This window comes from Hydractinia symbiolongicarpus, chromosome 14, assembly GCF_029227915.1.
Source record: "Hydractinia symbiolongicarpus strain clone_291-10 chromosome 14, HSymV2.1, whole genome shotgun sequence".
Lineage (NCBI taxonomy): Eukaryota > Metazoa > Cnidaria > Hydrozoa > Anthoathecata > Hydractiniidae > Hydractinia > Hydractinia symbiolongicarpus.
The window spans coordinates 10,656,622-10,675,855 of NC_079888.1; the positions used below are offsets into that span (position 1 = coordinate 10,656,622).

Consider the following 19,234-nt stretch of genomic DNA (forward strand, 5'->3'; position numbering starts at 1 on the left):
TTTCCAATATATTGGAAGAGTTTCAATAAAACAATTTTTGTTCTCAAAAAATGTGTTAGGTCGTAAGGGGTGAAGGAATTCATAAAGATTTTTAGTTCAGTTCCATATATATATTCTTGTTATAAAAAGGTAAGGGAATTGTTCATCCAACGGGGTGGCTCAATTTAAATATGTTATATATATAAAAATAAAAAGTATTTATTTGCCAAGATAAAAATGCCAGTTGCCCTGTAAATGTTAAATGAAAAAAAAAAAACGAAAAAACTTGCAACCGAGTTTGAATAATAATAGTTCGGAATCTAGGCTAGTTTAAAAATGCAACATTAGCTCGAAATTGTGAAGTATTTAAAAGGGAAATTGCCAATTAGAAATAATGTTCTGTAGCTTGTTTTGAAGGACACAGCTATAATGTCGGTAAGCAGAAAAAAGCAGGTTGCAAAGTTAAAAAACAAACAAACAAACAAACACAAATGTTCAAACTACTAGCTATAAACAAACGTAACAACAGTTCTGCAAAATAACTTAACAGAATATTTTCTTAAAAAGCTTGAAATCAATTTATAACCATAATGGCTGCTTCACAGCTTAATGGCATCATATATGGTGCGAATGGCAATTTAGCGCAAAGCATTTAGATACAGGCTTAAAATCTTTTTTTATTTACCAAACAAGAAAACAAAAAATGAAAAATAAAAAAAAAAATACATAAAAATGATGTTATTATATTACTGTGTTTTACTTCTGCTTTAACTGTACAGAATAAGTTTAAATGTCTTGAAAGTTTTGCACATTATTTTCTTTCTTAGGTTACGACTTTTGGCGAAAAGCGTTCACGTTGCTGTTGATATCAGTGGAAGATGTTTCCCCCCATTTTTCCAATTCGTTATTCTCTTCTAACAGCACACGACACGCGCCATGTTCTTGATGTGACAATATGTTATTCCTATTGCGTCTTACTTAACTTTTTTTGCTGACGCTGAAAACTTACATCAATTTTAACGCATGGGTACACTTCATCTTGGAACCAATATGGCCACCAATATTAGTATAATGATGACGTAGTTAGTTATTTTTAACTCGTTACTACGACTTTTTGACTTTTCATTTGAGCCTGCAATGGTCTTTGGTTTTTCTAAAAACAAAACAAAACAAAATAATTAATAATAATAATTAATGAGTATTTTTTTCGGACTAAACGTAATTAAAACCCTTTGTCAATTTATTGACAGCGGTTTGGGTTAAAATGAACTTCTAACGACTTGGCTTAACCGTTTTCCGTCAACCCTCAAACTTATCTTTGATAAAAAAAGAGCTGCAATACATGAAGTGCATCTTAGAGCTCATTAAGGTTTATGATCGGGTATTTTTCTATCCCTAAACGTCACATTATTTTAAAGCATTTTTACCTGTAGCTTTGCTTTTCGTTCTTGTCTTGGTAATATCTGAACGTGGACCAATGCCATAATCATTTTGTACTGCGATTTGAATGTAATACGTGGTATGCTCTTCCAAGTTCTTAATAGTAGTGGCAACATCGTCACGATCTTCCCACATTGCGCGAACTTTTTCTGAAACTCCTTTACTTCGGTAAAATATCTAAAGAGTTGTTTGTTTACAAAACACAAAGTCAATTGATTCAGAATTTTAGGAAGGAAAAGACACTCGGAAATAGCAGAATAAGCTTAAATTGAATTTGAAGGTCACACATATGCTATGCAAAGGCCTATTTTAGGTTTTTTCCTTCAGCCCTAATGTTTAATTTTTGTCCTTATTAGCGAAATTAGGCTGAAACATTCTTAACATGAAGTTAACTTCAGGAGAGAAATAAAAATTTCATTTCTATTCTTTATATAGTCTTCATAAATGTGTACATAATTTCGAGCGAAATGAAACTCATTTTGGTGTTGATTTCATTTCGCTCTAAAAATATTCACGTAAACACGATTTATCCTAAATGAAACTATTACACGTGTACAAGGTTATTGTACATGTTCAAAAGGTTTCTGTGCATGTGTTCAAAGTCATTAGGCATGTGCAGTATCCAATACCCCGATATAAAAATCTCCATGTAAACACAACGAAATTTCATTACGGGTTAAAATCTCACTTCGTGTAAATCTCATTTCAGGTCCATTTTAAAGCTACCTTAGAAAGCCTAATACAATTAACATTTGATGAAATTCTAGGTCATAGCTTTATAAATTATAAGCTGAATCAGTTATTACCATGTAACCTGTGATATCTACAGCAGAAACCGGTGTCCACGATAATCCAATAGCATTGTGACCCACTGATGCAACGTTAGGTTTTTCAGGTTTTATTTTTGGTACTGAAATAGATAAGAAAAGATTTATACAGGCTAGTTGATATTTCAATGACATACTAATAATACAAGACAGTAAATGTAACAATTATATTAAGTTTCATTTATTCGAAAAAACAAAGATCTAAAAAATTCAGGATGAAGAAAACGTCGCTAGGCTTAGTTAGATCTGCAAATGACCTTTTTCAACAATAAAAAGAACTGACATGGTGAACGTGAAGGCTTTAAGTTGTCGTGCTTCACAGCTTTCCAGCGAATGCAACAAATGTCAAAAGGGGTAGTGCCTTGATTAATTCTTATAATATACTGAGAATTTCAGAAATTATTGCATTTTCGGCATGTCAAAGTCAATAAAATTCAATTTATACACACATACCTCTTGAGAAGTCAAATTGTACTTCTGCATAACTTCCTTCCCCTGCATTGTTAACCGCGGAAAGTTTAAATCTATACAATTTAGATGGTGATAAATCTTGCAACAAGTGTGATGTTTTTGTAATTTGCAATGTTTCAGATACTTCAATTCCACTTGACGTTTGATATCTGAGAATGTATTTGATTAATTCACCATGCGCGTACAGTGGTTCATCCCATGATAATTTTATATAAGTATTGCTAGCTTCAGTGACTTGAAAATTAGCAGGCTGAGTTGGTTCTAAACGGTAAAATATTTTTAGAATAACATTTCAACTGAAAATACGCCAACAGGTACAAGAGGTTAAATCAGCGCTTATGTCTTACTTGCTTCCGGGGTTCTAATGGGACCAATTCGAAAGCTTTCTGGTCCATTACCAGCATCATTGTATGCCATCACTGCAAAGTAATACTCCGTATATGGTCGTAATCTAACAATCGTGGCTCTATTTGTTTTTGATCTTATGTAGTTTTCATTGCTGCCGTACGTTGAACTCGACTTTTGCCAATATAGTAACTAAAATGAGCAATATTACAGTGAAATCTAACAATATCGCAAACATTGACCTTTTTTAAAAAAAACATATCACAAATCTAAAATAATACATTACGAATCCAAACTTATATAATTACGACTCATTTGTTTCAATATGGGGAAAGCTTTACCTTATATCCTTTCATATGTCCACGAAGTCGAGTACGAGTCGTAGAAACGTTATTCCAAGTGGCCAAAGCAGTTTTAGGAGATAGAATTTTCACTTTCAGATTATCTGGTGCAACTAGTGGTCCTGAAATTAAAACAATATGTAGCTATTAGCTATACGTGTTAGAGATTTACGATGTGGACTATACCTTTTTTACAGTTTGGGCTGATCTTATTGAAATAGGTCAAGGTAAAGGCTATTAAAAAGGGATATAAAATACAACTTACTTCGTTCTCCAGTATATGCAGTTTGCACTGGGCTTTTTGGTCCGAAACCTTCATTGTTTTTAGCCTGTACTTGAAATTCATATTTTTTGTAGTACGAGTCCTGATTGTGGAATTGCAATACTACATAATTCTGCCCGTCTTCAATAATATTTGAGACCATATCATATGTGCCATTCACTTCTCGATGATAGACAATGTATTTTATGTCAGGAGCATTCTGATCTATTTCTGCTAAAGGCTGTATAAGAGAGGAAGAGAAAAATATAATGTAAAGAACAAAATGTACAAATAATGAGCTGGCAGAGTCGTACAGACCTAGAAGGTCGGATGAAGTCTGTCGATCATTATAACATGAGGGGAGAATTACGCAGGTGTAGCCTTTTTAGCTGATCCGGGGTTTCAAGTTTTCTGTAGGCGCATCATTTCTCCTTAGGTTGGATACGACAAAAAAATTATTTTAAATAAAAATGATGTCTTGGTATTAACAATATACTTACATCGAAGCTAATTCTCAGTTCGTTAGGCGAAATGCCAATTCCTTGGAGATTCTGAGGATACTTAATTGGCTTTGCTGTTGGAGTTTTAATCGATTTCGTACTTTCCTTACCGCGACGACTTATTCCGTATCTATTTTCAGCCCTTAGCGCAATCTCATAAGTCACCCACGGAGAGAGCTGTACTACTTCTGTCTCTTTAGAATCTGAGGTCTTATTAGATATTTTTATTGTTTTCCAATCAGAACCTTCAAAGTTTGCTTTTGCTTGTATATAAACTTGAAATGCCTTATCACCATTGTCTTTCTGCATCTTCCAAGTGATCTTCACAGCCGCGCCAGTTTTTGGGACTACGCTTGTAAGCATTGGAGGGTCAGGTCGATCTAAAGAATACCATTTTTCGTTAAGAAAGATCAGTACATGCAAGAGAATATATAAATGGATTACAAATGCAACGCTTTTCATTTTTTATGAAAGGGAACTAAAAAATTTGATTTCAAACACAATCTGACGCGATATAATTTTTTTCATATTAATAGTAGCCGCATTTTTTCTGTCGGCAAAAATGGATCGTGCTAACAAAGCAGGAAATCTTGATCCTACAAGAAACATATTTTCGTGGATTTTCCACGGGCTGAAAACTAGTCTTTTATAATACTCAACTTCCTGTCTCTGAGATGGAAGCTACGAGTAGCGTACAGGTATCTTACAAGGCATTGAAATCTTTGCAAGAAAACTAACTTTAAAAACTCATACAAATCTAAAGTTGCCGGCTAAAATTGATAAAGACCCTCTGTAGCATCTGAAATTTTGACATTCATCGTGGAGAGTAGGAATACAGTATCTCAGAAAAATATTATATAAAAGCTGCATTGTATTAGTCTGAAGTTAACAAGGATATTGAAATTTCGTTTCTTAGTTTAGCTTTCTATATAAATTATAGCTAATCAAAAATTAAAATTAGAAAAATTGTAACATGGAAGTTGTGGTTAAACCCAAAAGTTTAAATAGATTTGAACTTGTTTTATTTACATTAAGAATAATTTAACGAATTAGCTGCAGAAAAGTTTAAACCTGCTGACGTTCATAAAATCTAAATAATATTCTATTTAGTTAGGATTCACAAAGCTAGAAACACGTACTTTGAAAATTATTGTGAAACAACATTTTTGAATGATAGTATCAAGGTACAAAGACGAGAGAAAAGTACTAAAAAATTATGCAGTTTATGTTTAAGAAGACTCTGTTATACTATGACCGGACGTTCTCTAGTACAGGAACTCTATAACGGAAAATCAAAACTTTTAGTCCGGCTAAGTTTTATTTGTACAAACATCATTTATTTTTAGCATAATTCTTACATTGAACCTTCTTTATAGTGGACTTACTGATAGCACGACGAGTATGGCGATAAGTTAAGCTTTTAATCCTTACGTTCCTCCCCTTTTTATCGTTGTAGGATGATTAATAACATTTATATGAAATGAAGATGTTTTTATCTTTATTGCAGAAATGTAAACTAAAATCACAGATCCTTAAAGGGAAACAGAATATCCGTACAGGATGTTAAAGTGTCTGTGTCGAGTGGTGTGACTAGAATCGTATTCATATAAAATGTATCCCACCCCCTCATCTATCTCTTGTCGTGATAAATCTTTCAGAAACGTCTATAAAACAAAAACTAAAAAAAGAAAAAAAAGACGCAAACAAGCAAGCAGGAAATTGATATAAGTCTTATCGTTTAGGTATAAAATGTATGAAACTTGTCAACAATTAGTTATGACTTTAGGAGTCAAAAGCTAATGAGGGTAAGAATTACGTGAGAAATTGGATTACAGAAATTGTATGAACATATTAGCATTGCCCTCCTTCAAGGGACTTTATAAGTCATTTTCTGCAACACCTCAAACTGTGAATCTAACTAGAGAGTATAGAAAAGCGAATTACAATGTCTGTGAGACATCATAAAACAACAACAACAACTTAAATTCTTAATCACCGGTGTAATCAGAAATGTATATTAATTAATAATTTGATTAAAGGGTTGAAACGACATTGTCTGTAATGAAAACATTTCTTAAACATAGTCAGCACGACGTCTACGTGTGTTTTTCGCAAACTTTTCACCTACCGTCAAACAATTATTAATTTGATCGAATAAATTATGTTGATAGTCCACTTTTCAGGCATGAGAATTTAACAAGCAATGTTTTTGGAAAAATTTTCCCGTAGTAGAGTTTGTGAAAATATTCTTTGGCCATTCTAAAATTTTTAAGTAAAATGTTCCCTTTAAAATTTTGTAGCTTTAAACAAAACATAAGTTTGTTACATAACTTTGCATTTTTGTCTAAATATAGAAGGCGTGGCAATCTCTCCCAGAAGGGTGTAAAATCTCTCATTTTATACACACGTCATCAAATTTAACTATAATTAGTTAAACTCTGCTGGGGTACTTCAATGAAGGAACATCTAACACTTTTAAAGAAGTCGTACATAATTTAGTTTTCCCAACGGTATCGTAAACTTCTTAAATTGACAGATGTCTAACAGACAAGGAGAATCTTGAATTTTAGCTATTAAAAACAATATAGTAAGCAAAATATTTTTTCAGTAAAATTTCTAAAAAACTCTAATTTATTCCACATTTTTTGTATAAACCACTACCCTCGGTCGACTTTTTTATTATGATTTGTGATTAACGTCTTATTCAAAAATTGTTTTTTAGCAAAAAATGTTTTATGTCTTTAATAAATCTTATTTAGGACAAGCCTTTATTACTATGACTATTTTAAAAATGTCATGTAAACAGAGTTAATAAATAAATAAAGTTTGACCTTCGTGCTAAGTGTCAACATTTATTGACTAATTTTTTTTAAGTATAGTAAAAAAGATGTTGAATTTAAATGGGTAAAAGTTATAATTTTAAGGGTTCCTGGGTTTGCTGTGAGGTCAACTTTATACTGATGAAGGCGGCTTTGCTCACATGATGAAAGAAATGATGAAGGTAAAGGGATAAGGCTTAGCATCTTAAATCCCTTTCAGCATTCCATATACATAATTCAACATACCATCACCTAATATATCTTTCTCCGTGTTTGGCACGGTCGTTGCTGTTGTCTTGATCGTTAATGTTGTGCCGTCTCCAGGGCCTACGTTAGGAGAATTTAAAACATGATCAGTTATCTGCTTTATATTGAAAAAAATTTCAAAGCTAATTTGCATATGAATGGAGGCTGGAGATGGAAATTTTTTTTTTTTTGTTTTGTTTTGTTTTTAATTGAAATTAATAGTCAGAACTTTTGTTTGTAAAAACAATAGAAAATTTTCTCCACTGCCCTTTTAGCCTTATTCATTGGAATAATAATTATTTGCCTTTATCTACAAACTCCAAGAGCTTTAGATTTCGGGAGGAAAAAATGAAAAACATATATACGGTTAAATATACAGCCGATAACTTAATTGTTGTTACTTTTTATGTTAGTGAAAATTGACAAAATAAATAGTTACATTAATATTAGAAAAACCTTTAGTTTTGAGTATAAATTATAATAAGACCATTCACTTAATATATTTTAAATTTTTTTAAAAAAATATAAGAAATGACTTGTTTGGAAGAAATATGTAAACAAATAGAAGATTAGTCTTTTATTTGAGAAGTTATTCAAGTCTCATTAATACCATCCTTTTTTGTTTGCTATTTACTTATCGGGGTGATCATAAAAACTAGATTTTATTGCTTTCCCTATGAGCAAGTTAATAAAAAAACATTTTAAAACAAAAAAGAGAGAAATAATATTGTTTTTGATAGAAGTATTAAGCTAATGTGAATTTCTTTTGGTCAGGCAAGGTTTCGTTCACAATCAAGTGTGTTATAAATATAATTTTTTTATGTTGTTTTAACGTGGGTAGTATTACAAAATAAAAAGCTTCAAATCAAAACCGAAAATTATTCAGGAAGATAAAAGGGATTTTTTTCTCTCTAAGTTGGTATAAATTATTAAGAAGTAATTCGTTTGTAGTTTTTCATGCATTAACGTAAATCTTTTGACAGTAGTTTGTAAGTTTTTAAAAAAAAGAAAAAACAAAACAAAAAAGGCTAAATAATATTTTTGTTTGAATTAATTGTTTAGAAAATGTTATATCAGCTGGTTCTTAACCGTACATATACTTAACAATAACATTCTGCTGACATCAGCAGTTTAAGATCGAAATCTTGAAGACAACAATAGATAACTGATCATGTAAATTCTCCTAACTTACACAAGTGATTATGCCAAACCATTTCAACTTTTTATAAGAAGAAAAGATTACGTCACCAATCTGGATGAGTCACGTGACATGTCCATCAAGTCGTGATATAAGTTAATTAGTACTCGCCTGAATACAGGCTAAAAGGGATGGGCGGAGTTGCATTGTTTTTCTTGTGATATTACTAAAACTACTTGCTATATGCTACACTATATGGAAAAGCATATGCAGTATGACAATACACTGTCATCGTCACTGGCGGCGATGACACAGGTTTGTCATACGGCTGTGAAATATTTGATCTCAGCAATAGCAATAATAAAAACACACAAAGAATTATACAGAACAGAGAACAAAATAATGACGGAACGATTATTTCAACATAGCAAGGTTAATGAACGCTTCTTTTACTGTAATCACAAATATGTACCCAGGGATAATTAAACTCTTTTAACTTATACGACAAATATCTCTTTCTAAAGGAGAAATCAATTACTGAAAAATTTAATAGCAACACTCTCCTCGTCAGGCAGTCGCTAGATTAGTCGGGATAATCTTTTCATCGGACATCCGGGACAATATGGAATCATAGCTCCTTTCTTATTGTTTTTGCTTTGCCCGCTGCCGTGTATTTACTTTTATATAACATAACAAATCTCGCCGATCGATTAATCAGCATAAGAATTTATCAGAGGCTGTTGTTCTCTTTTTGCTCGACGTACTAAATAAAAATTCTTAAACATACAAAATTTAGCTCGGTTTGATAGCGCACCCCTATAAAAAATGTGTTTGCTATTTTCTCGAGGGAAGGTTTGGGATAATTGGAAAATCATTTGGAGTTTAAATATGTTTTAAATTAACATAGTTGTAAGTTCCAAGTATAAGAATTTGCAATTATTTGAAAACTAAATCAACAAATAAAAAAAATAAAAAATACCAGTATCAGTAACAAAATACTTAACAACTGACTGTGTTGGAGTTTTAATTAAGTTTTGGCACGCAGTGGAATGCGATTTAGTATTATTAACGCTGCTTAAATACTCAAATAATAATCTTGTAGAACTTCAATGGATAATATTCTCTGATTGGGTTCACCGAAATGTAATGCAATAAGACATAATGATGGCATATTCTTAGCTTCCATAACTATGCATCTTCGTAAGTTTTAATATTTGACCTGAGTTAGGGTACTTCTTTTGCAATAACATGTTCCTCACAACGGACTAGTCAAAAATTACAGCCTAAGAATTTATCTTGAAATAGTGTAGCTATTTTTCAGCTATCAGCATGACGTATGTAGACAAATTTATGTTTAAAATTGATAAAGATAATTTGGTTGCTGATTACTAAACAAAATGTCGCGTCTCTTTGTAGTATTTAAAACTAATAAAATTGTTGCGCTTTTGAAAAGTTATGATATGTCTGTTTTATCTCCAGAGTTGCCAAGCAAGAAGCATATTATATTTTTTGATGACTTTATAAATACTTACTATCTTGCTTTCCCTGTTAGTTTTGTCGAACATTTGTCAAATTAGTTATCTAATCGCTAATTAGGTTTAGGTTCCCTTGTGCAATACAAAACGGAAATTCGAGGATCAGAATAAAATTGAAGAAAACATGTATTCCGGTTTCGGAACACCTTTTTCAGTTGCTTAGTTACTTTTGTTGACCTGCCACTAGAACGTTTGGGCTGGAATTTTCATTTTTTTTAAAAAACAACTATAAAATGGCTAGCCATTAAGGTTTTAATTAATCTTAAGCTTGTCGAAAGAAATAAAAATAAGTGTTTTAATCCAAGAAGGATCACTTTGTGCGACGATTATATGGATGTTTACGGACAATTTTTTTAGTCAAACTTGAAAATAAATAAATAAAAATTAAAACTGTTTATTTAATATCTTATCTTTTTCTTAACTGCGGGGAGAAAGCTTAAGATTGTTCTAATTTAAGATTTGTGCTAGATAAAGCAGACGACAAAGCGTTGTCACAAACGAAGGAAAACAACGCATCTTACTGCAAATGTTCGATGTCGTGCAAGCTTCAAAGTTCCACAATCATTTTGATTAAATTGCGTTTCAATGCAATTGGTACACAAAGGGAACTATTTGTTGTTTTTCAGAATCTAAATCTCATTAAGTTAACTGATTTTTAATTGAGTAATGTCGTGTCATTGAATATGCAATAAGAGGCCTGCAGATTGTGATTGTCCCAAGGATTGATAGATAATTCAAAGATAAACAAACAACTTTATGACTACAGTGTTTTGATCGAAAAACAGGTATAAATCCCTTTTCCGCGCATTAAGAAGAAAAATAATTTAAGTTTACCTTGAACTCCTTACTTTTTTAATTTTGCAAATAATTTGATAATTTTTCATAAAACAGAACATATTCTTAAAAAATCTGGTGTTGAATTAGCTGAATTATTGAGAAAAAGGCGAAGCTGATTTTTCTGACACCTTACTTGATGTGCTCTTAATAAAATTTCCTACAGTACATTCATCTATGATTTTTTAACTAAATGAAAAATTGAATTTATAATATTGTCAAACCAGCTTGTGTGTTATACTTCTAGGTGGTTTTAGTTTCTGTTTGGACACAGCAACCAATAGATACTATTTTAAAATTAGCTGCCATAACATTTTTCCTTTATTAGTTTCCCTCCTGGATACTTTAATGGAACACTGCGACGCAACTATTGTCCTCATCTATATTATAATGCCCGTATACGTCCGTCCGTCCGTCACGCAAAATGGTAGCTTAGTTGCGCAGGTAGCGAGACGCACGCAATGCGGTATAAAAAGGACGGGAGAACCCGTGGATTTTTCCACGGGCTAACGACTAGTACAGGATAATATTCCTATATTATAGGATTATCACACAAAGACACACTTTTACCTCTGAGTATATACACAATTTTTTTCCTGAGCATATAAAAAATCAAAAAAAATTTTATCAAGTCCGTCCGTCCGTCCGTCACGCAAAATGGTAGCTTAGCTGCGCAGGTAGCAAGACGCACGCAATGCGGTATAAAAAGGACGGGCGAACCCGTGGATTTTTCCACGGGCTAACGACTAGTACAGGATAATATTCCTATATTATAGGATTATCACACAAAGACACATTTTTTTCCTGAGCATGTAAAAAATCAAAAAAATTTTTATCAAGTAATCAAGAGAATGAAATATCAATAATCCGATGTGATATAAGTCTCCTTTTAATTGTTTCGTTTTAGTTCGTTAAAAAGGCGAGCGGCGAGGCCGCACAAGTGGTAAAATCTTATCTTCTTTGATAAGTTACCTTCATTAACCTTGCTGAGAGGATAAGAATTAAAAAGTAAAGGAATCAGACCCAATCGACAATGACAATGCATTTGAAAGTTTGATAGATTAACCTACCTTGAATACTGCAAATATTGCAGACACAATCAATAACTTGTTTTAAGAATTACTAATAGCTGTAACAGACAAACACTTACCGTACACATAGATCCGCTCTGTTTCTTCAGCATTTCCGCCACCTATTACTTTACACGTATATTGTCCAGAATGAGTTTGCTGTGCATTTTTTATAGTCAGTTTCGATTGCACGGAGGATATTTTCTGTATAGTGATTTGATTTCGTTTACTTTTCAAGAGTCGTCGACCTTTGTACCATTTAAATAACACTTCGATTCCAGATCTTTTTTCAATTTTACAGGTCAGTACCATATCTTCTCCAACGGTGAGTGTATTGTTCTTTGTTAAACGTTGGGTTATTGCAATGCTATCTGAACGATAAAAAAAGTTATTTACCAGCCTTAAAATGATCTTATTTTTACTGTAATGCAAGTTAGACAATTATATTTTTGTGATACGACTAGTTATTCATTTGGTGAAGCGCAAACATGACATCATAAGGGTGCAGTTCAGTTTATAACATAACAACATTATAACTATTGTGTAAGTTTATTCTGATGTATGAATCTTACGTGTACAACTTTGTAGTATTGCTATTACTAACACCAAAGCATGTAAAAGGAATATTGCTTACGCAAAGAAAAAAAAGCTTTTTTGTTTTTGAAAAGTGCACATCGACTGCCTTCAAATTATTTTGGCCCAAGTTTGAAGTTTATCTAAATGGTTATTTTAACTGAATTTTACTTCAAAAATATTTATTTATACATACCCTCAACTCTTAGTATGGTTTTTTGCACCGCGTATCCTTTTTTATTTGATGCTATACACTCGTAAGTTCCCTCGTCCGACTTTTTAACATTTTTTATTCTCAGTGAATTTGTAGATAGCTTGGTAAATCTTTCATTTTTCATTAAATTCAATACATGTTGTTTTACCCATTTGACCTCAGGCTTGGGTGCACCCATGGGTAGGCAGCTTATTTCTTTCGTGATTCCGACGATAGTTCGTTCAATTCTTGCTCCGTTGCTGTTATCTACAAATTCTGGTTTATACTCTATAATTTGAAAGAAAATCTGTCTTATGGCGCATTTCGATTTGGCTGCATTTTCCGCTGTAACGCAAGAACCCAATTCAGCAGAATTAGAGATTATTTTAACATTTTGCGCTATAACGGTAGATGCAGTGGAATGGAAAGAAGCTTTCCATATGTGTATTACAGCGCATCATAAAACAATAACAATAAAAAAAACAAGAGTAACAATAACAGGAAAAACATTTCTAGTTATCATAATCCTATACTCACAATGGTTGCCACAGTGTATCAAAATAATATGACTTAAATATTTCAGGATGTCACATAGCTTTTTAAAATTTAAACTTCATTTAGAGATTGAGTGTTTTTTATGCGTTAAGAAGACTAATAAGAAAAAAACATTCAAAACATTCTTACCAAAAACTTCCACATACACTGTCAGAATATCTTCACCATATGCATTTCGAGCTGCACACTGATAAACACCTTGATTCCATTTATGCATGTTATATATAGTCAAGTTGCCATTATAAATTGAAAGTCCTCTAGTTTTGGGATGTAGCTGTATTCCATTGTAAAACCATGTATACTTTGCTTCGGGAATCGCGGTAGCTACACATGGTAGCTTGAACGAAACATCCACTACAGTTTTTCTAGTGTATTGATGTACTTTGAATTTCGGTTTGGCTACAAGAGAATGTAAAATGTTATATACTTTGAATACTTAGATCCTTACTTAAATTAATCGTCGATTTCTCCATTTCAGATAAAGAAAATGACCAGATAAGTTTTTATTGTCTTTCAAGGGTCATCTTGCACGAAGTTCTACAATTGATTTTAGCTAAAATAGTATCACCGGTTTCGTGTTATCATTAGTTTAGTTGCATTAAATTGTAGACAATAATTAATAAATAGTGCATACCTCTCATTGAAATATATGCTGTAGAGCTGGCTTGTCCATTGCTGCTGCTGACTTCACATTTGTATTGTCCAGCATGCTCTGCGGTAAATTTTCCGAATGTAAATCTTAAATTATTTCCTTTTTTCTTTGCTGTTGTTAGTTCTTTTCCTGTGCTTGTTTGTATCAATTTCATGTCAGGAATTGGTCTACATGAAAAACAAAATCATTGTTGCAGATGTGACACACTAATACAAAGTGTGTGCCAAATTTTTTACATATAAAATTGTAACTAACCTTCCAGATGAAATACATTCCAAGATAAAATTCGAGTTTTCCAAGGCTATTTTATTTTTGAACAAAAAAACACCTGGTTTCACATTTCGATGTTTGTTTTCTATAAAAAGCATTAATTGTTAAAAAGAAAGGGGAGAAAAAAGCAAGAGGAAGCAAGAAAAATCGTAAAAAAGCAAGAAGAAAAAAAAGCGAAAAAACGAGAAAAAGCGAAAAGAAGAAAGAAGAAAACGAGAAGTAACGAGAAGAACCAGAAAAGTTAGTGCAAGAAGAGAATGCAAGACAAGCCAAGATAAGCTGCAAAAAGTTAGAATTATTAACTTACTAGGCCGAACTTCTAGCACGACTGTTTTACTTCTATACTGTCCCAAATGGTCATTATCAATATCGCAACGGTATGTCCCGTGGTCAGTACTTTTAGTATAAGCAAAATACAAATCCCCATCTAGACTTTTACTAAAGTGTGAGGAACCAAGTTGTAGAACCTTTCCTGTCATGTCCCATTCAATATGACCAGGTGGATTCGAGTTTGGTGGGTTACACGGCAAAATTGCGCTCATTCCTTCATTTTTTACAATTCGTGTCATAGTGTGCTCCGTAATTCTGTCCAAATCTAGACATAAAATAATATCGCTATTTCTAGGTTTAGTACAAATGACAAAAGGATTTTGCGCACCAGCAATATTTGAAAGTAAAACAGGAAGCTAAGGTATTTCTGAAATAAGCGTAAAAGTATAAAAATTAGGAAAGTACTTACAAGGGAAAGAAAGTTCTGCTTCCCTGCTTCTTACAGTTCCAAATGAATTTGCGACAATACACCTGTATTTTCCTTGGTCTCGTCTTCTTTGCGCGTTAAATATATTAAGTGAGCCTTCGGCCGATATAGTTAAATAAGAATGCTTTAAATCTAAATTCTGATCATCTTTAAGCCATGTAATATTATATAGTTTGTCCCCTTTTACGTCGCAAAGTATTGTTATATTCTCTGATTCAGCTAGCGTATCTGCAGGTTGTTGCTTGAAGCCCGGCATGGGCCCATTTTCATCTAAAAGTGCAAACAAAAACCAACCAGTAAGTGGGCATGCTTAGAGAGTTATTCTCTCTATGTGCATCCACAATAACAAAATGTATTGTTGACGTACCTGAGAATATAAGAGCTACTTGAAGAATCACGACAAATGCTCGTAGGTAGAATGTGGTCAGCCATGTCATGTTCTTACATGTCAGTTGTCAGAAGCCCGAACAACTACGAAAAAAAAATAATAAACAAACATAAAAACTTTAAATGAATCTCTGCAACAGTAGATGTATTTTGTCTGTCAGTCAAAACCGAGTTATACTAGACCTCGCACGAAATGTTTAAAATACATATGTTATATGCAGTATATTTTTTATCAATTTTGCTGCATTTTTTTGCGGATTTTCTACGTGCAATACGATTAGTTACTGTATATTGTTGAAATATTTATACGTTATGTAACATACTTAGTTGAGCAATGGCAGTGAACAGGTCAACTATTTAAGTTATTCAAAACCGAATTTTAGATTTTCTCGTTTTCAAAGGAAAGAGTTTTATAAAGCACGTCAAGAACAACAAGTTTTACAATTTTAAATTTCCCACAATGCAAGGCAGAGTGGACAGGATTCTGTACGTACACACGAGAAATGAGTAAGTGCGAACGAACCTAATTTAATATTTCGTAAATTATACTTTCTCGCATCTGTCTGTCATATGTGATTACCGTGCTTGTTATATAATATAGTCCTGTCTTGTCAAAATACGTCTATGAGTGATTGATTTCCTAGTCATGTGCATTTTCGCTCTGACACCAGTAACGAAAGATGCAGCAGTGTAATGCAGCTTTAAGGCTTACTTATTAGAACATCGAGCCAGAGTATTATTTACTCAGAACTAACCCATTAAGAAATAAAGCGAAATATAATAAGTTTAAATTTTTCTTTCAGCGGGTTGAGATGAAATTAATAGTATATGGCTAATTCAAGATCTTACCGTTTCAATCTTACGTGATTGTAAGCGATTTAATAAGACTATCGATAGGCACAGACTCTCCAATAAGATCAGTTACGCGTTGGAGGAAAGACTCATTACCTAGAAAATTCTGACTGCAATTTTAAAAAGACATAAATTTAAAAAGAAACTTTAGCGCTAATTACCAGACTCTTTCTGATTGATTTCGGCGGAAATAAGTCGTGGTTAATTCACTAAAGCAGTTTGCTTCGTCTGCATTTTGCAGACAAACACAGATACAAACATTGGTAATTACAAGATGAGTGGGCTTGTCAGAATTGCAACTATGATAGATAAACCATTTTAATGTTAATTTGAAATAATGAAATTCCAACAACCATATGGGATTAAAATTGTTCAGGTAATGGACCTGATAACGTTTTGAGATAATATCTCTTTCGGCTTTTCGTGCAGATTAAATAAAGAGCTTTCTTCATTACACTAGCTCGGTATGTCCTACTTTTAACTATAACTCACTTTCAGTAGCATGAGTTACTCCTTCTGCTATGTTTGAGTAATTTATAATTTGTTGTATAGTATCCTTATTAATTAAGAAAAAAAAAAGTAGAAGAATTCACCATTTAAAAAAAGTTATAGTTTAGTTATAAAAACGAAATAAGAAATATCTTAGAAAATTGCAAATCTTTAGGCTCTTTCTGCAAGGAGTAAACATCGGATAAAGTAATGCTAATTTTCTCTTTACCACATGAAAAAATGATTCAAGATACTATTTCTTATTGAAATGCAGAGATCGGGTATTACGTCAATGAAATTAAAATTTTAACCTTTTGAAATATTCATCAGATAGTAGCTAGTTGTGACAAGCAAGATTATTAAATTTGTTTAATGACCCTTTGATTAACTTACCCCAGCAAAACGCTTCAGTTATCAAAACAAAAGCAATATGTTGCCTGCACATTCCTTTCACCAAAATTTTTTCTTTGTTTGAATAGATTGAGTGTCCTTAAATATGCATTCGAGGAGTTATCAATGAACATAAAAAGTGTCAATTTTTATTGCTGTTTTCTCACTTGGGCTTTACGAAGAAAAGAGTTTTATATATTATTATAAACCTATTTATTTAGATTTTAGTGACATTTTAAAAACCAATTCTAATTTAGCCCTAAGTAGCACCGAATCTATCTAGGAAATATCATTTTGAGCTTATATATATATAAAAAAAACAACAACAGAATTTAAAATAGTATGGCTGATCTTGCAAGAAATAAAAAGAATTAAAATTTATGAGTTATAATAATGGAAGGGAAGACCAATTTTTTATTTGTTTTTATTTTCAACAAAAGGCATGAATAAAATATAGGTCACTTTGCAAATTTATATTTCACATGCGGCATTAGAAGAAGCGGAATTTTTAATAGATAAGTTTCTTTATAAGCGATATACCACGAAATTGAGTTTCTTTACACAAAGGATAATGAATGATGTAGAAAGTTAAGCACAATCCTTATGCTCTGTGACGAAGAGAATAAAATTTGTTTGTACAAACTTGACACATAGTGTGCATATTATTTAAAACAAATATAAAACTCTTTTAATAAAAAAAGAATGTTTGTAAAATAGATTCTAGATTTTATGCAAATTTAATAACAAGAAAATAAATAATTTTACTCACGTTTTTGTTCTCTCAAGTAGACGCAAATCATTTATACGTTATGTTTTCACACTCTGTGTTTCATTTTTACACTTTTCCCTCTTTAATTTTTTTTTTTTTTTTTTTGCATACGCAATCAAAAACGAGCTTATTTTCCACGACACCGACAATTGTGTTGAACCGTTTCCTAAATAATCTCAGTGGTCAGATGAATATAAATCAATTCAACTTTCAAATCAATTCAACTTTCGAGAATGTATTTAACATTTGAATTCTTCGTTTTCCTTTATCATTCTGCTTATAAAAAAATAATGAATTCGAAATAAAAACCCACAGAGAAAAAAGAACAAAAAAACCTTAGCAACATCGAATTTTAAGGTGAAATATTTTGCACATGACATATACTTTTCTTGCTATTTTTAAGCCTTCAAATGAAAGAAGAAGAAGAAGAAGAAGAAAAACAATTATAGAGAAACAATAAAAGTACATAATCTTGTCTTTATATACACAGATTTTCTTTTTGTATTAAACGTGTATTATATAGTTGTTATATATTCTCTGTATGTTACACCACGTGTGCTCAATTAAAACAAAACTGTTACATGCTGTTGTTTTTTTTCTTAAAAAGCGAAGCGTTACCTATTCTGAAGCGCAGCACCTTTGTCAGAACAGTTACAAAACCTGCCTTGAAGTTTTTGCATTAATTCAGTCACATAAATTGCGCAGTGATTGTAAATGTTTTGTTGCACAATTGACCGTGCATTTAGTAAAATTTGAGAGCGCAGCACATTTGGCACGCTTTACATTGAAATTAAAAAGTTTTTTAAGGACAAAATTTTAGATTTGTTTTATCAGAGAAAAGTTATTTTAATGAGTTTCGCATCTTTTCCAAATTTGCTTTTTGGATTTACTAAAACAATATTTGTATAACTTTGTATAGCTTTTATAACTTAGAAAAACTTTGGATTTTACTTTGGTTGCATATACACGTGCAGCTAATTTTTAAAAAACAGAGCAACTATTGACGTACTCTCTAGTGTATTCAGACCTTTATTAAAACAAAAGAAGCGTGATTGTGATTGATATTTGCATTTGAACGCCTTCTACCGTCGCGTTTTATTGTAGTAGGTATAATCACCTTCACACCTAGAAAATTGCTAAATCAATCAATAAATACTGGATGATGTTATTCAGACCAATAAAATAAAATAAAAATTTGCGTATTATTCATTAGTAAAATTTAAAAAATTGAAATCAAAGGAATACAAAATTGAATTTTTATGCTTATGAGTTTAAGTGCCTTTACAAGAATATAGGAACTGCAACTTAACCACCGTTAATCTCGACTTACCACCGCTAACTACTAAAAATAGATAAAAACCTAGTTCACATGGGGTACACAATCATCCTTTATAAAAATTAAAAATACTTTTTTTTTCATAAAATCTTGTATTTGTGTTTCCATTAAAAAGTATATGAATTTCAAAGCAGTTTTTTTGCTCGAATTTGTTATTTTTATACAAGAAACGGAACCGTTAATTTCAGTGCCCATTGGTGTAAA

General features: G+C 31.9%; 1 protein-coding gene and 1 long non-coding RNA gene across 7 annotated transcripts in view; one reads left to right on the forward strand and one right to left on the reverse strand.

Annotated features, from left to right (window-relative positions):
* Positions 1-88: 88 nt before the first annotated feature.
* LOC130625876 (contactin-3-like) overlaps positions 89-19,234 on the reverse strand; it is a 33,027-nt gene continuing 13,881 nt past the window's right edge. For 3 of the 6 annotated variants that reach the window (XM_057440990.1, XM_057440989.1, XM_057440992.1), the window contains exons 2-18: positions 15,175-15,278; positions 14,790-15,077; positions 14,358-14,645; positions 14,036-14,135; positions 13,763-13,947; positions 13,258-13,527; positions 12,577-12,861; positions 11,888-12,178; positions 7,231-7,311; positions 4,166-4,545; positions 3,669-3,906; positions 3,404-3,525; positions 3,065-3,254; positions 2,700-2,978; positions 2,226-2,329; positions 1,407-1,596; positions 89-1,132 (exon numbers count right to left, since the gene is read on the reverse strand). In XM_057440990.1, coding sequence (XP_057296973.1) covers positions 1,014-1,132; positions 1,407-1,596; positions 2,226-2,329; positions 2,700-2,978; positions 3,065-3,254; positions 3,404-3,525; positions 3,669-3,906; positions 4,166-4,545; positions 7,231-7,311; positions 11,888-12,178; positions 12,577-12,861; positions 13,258-13,527; positions 13,763-13,947; positions 14,036-14,135; positions 14,358-14,645; positions 14,790-15,077; positions 15,175-15,244 — 3,480 coding nt within the window. In that variant the 5' untranslated portion in view covers positions 15,245-15,278 and the 3' untranslated portion in view covers positions 89-1,013. Of the gene's footprint in view, positions 1,133-1,406; positions 1,597-2,225; positions 2,330-2,699; positions 2,979-3,064; positions 3,255-3,403; positions 3,526-3,668; positions 3,907-4,165; positions 4,546-7,230; positions 7,312-11,887; positions 12,179-12,576; positions 12,862-13,257; positions 13,528-13,762; positions 13,948-14,035; positions 14,136-14,357; positions 14,646-14,789; positions 15,078-15,174; positions 15,279-17,694; positions 18,998-19,234 lie in introns of those variants that run through there. The other 3 variants (XM_057440991.1, XM_057440993.1, XM_057440994.1) reach the window with 3 other exon arrangements.
* LOC130625877 (uncharacterized) overlaps positions 14,092-19,234 on the forward strand; it is a 43,622-nt gene continuing 38,479 nt past the window's right edge. The window contains exon 1 of the long non-coding RNA XR_008981769.1: positions 14,092-14,338. This is a non-coding gene — a long non-coding RNA (uncharacterized LOC130625877). The remainder of the gene's footprint in view (positions 14,339-19,234) is intronic.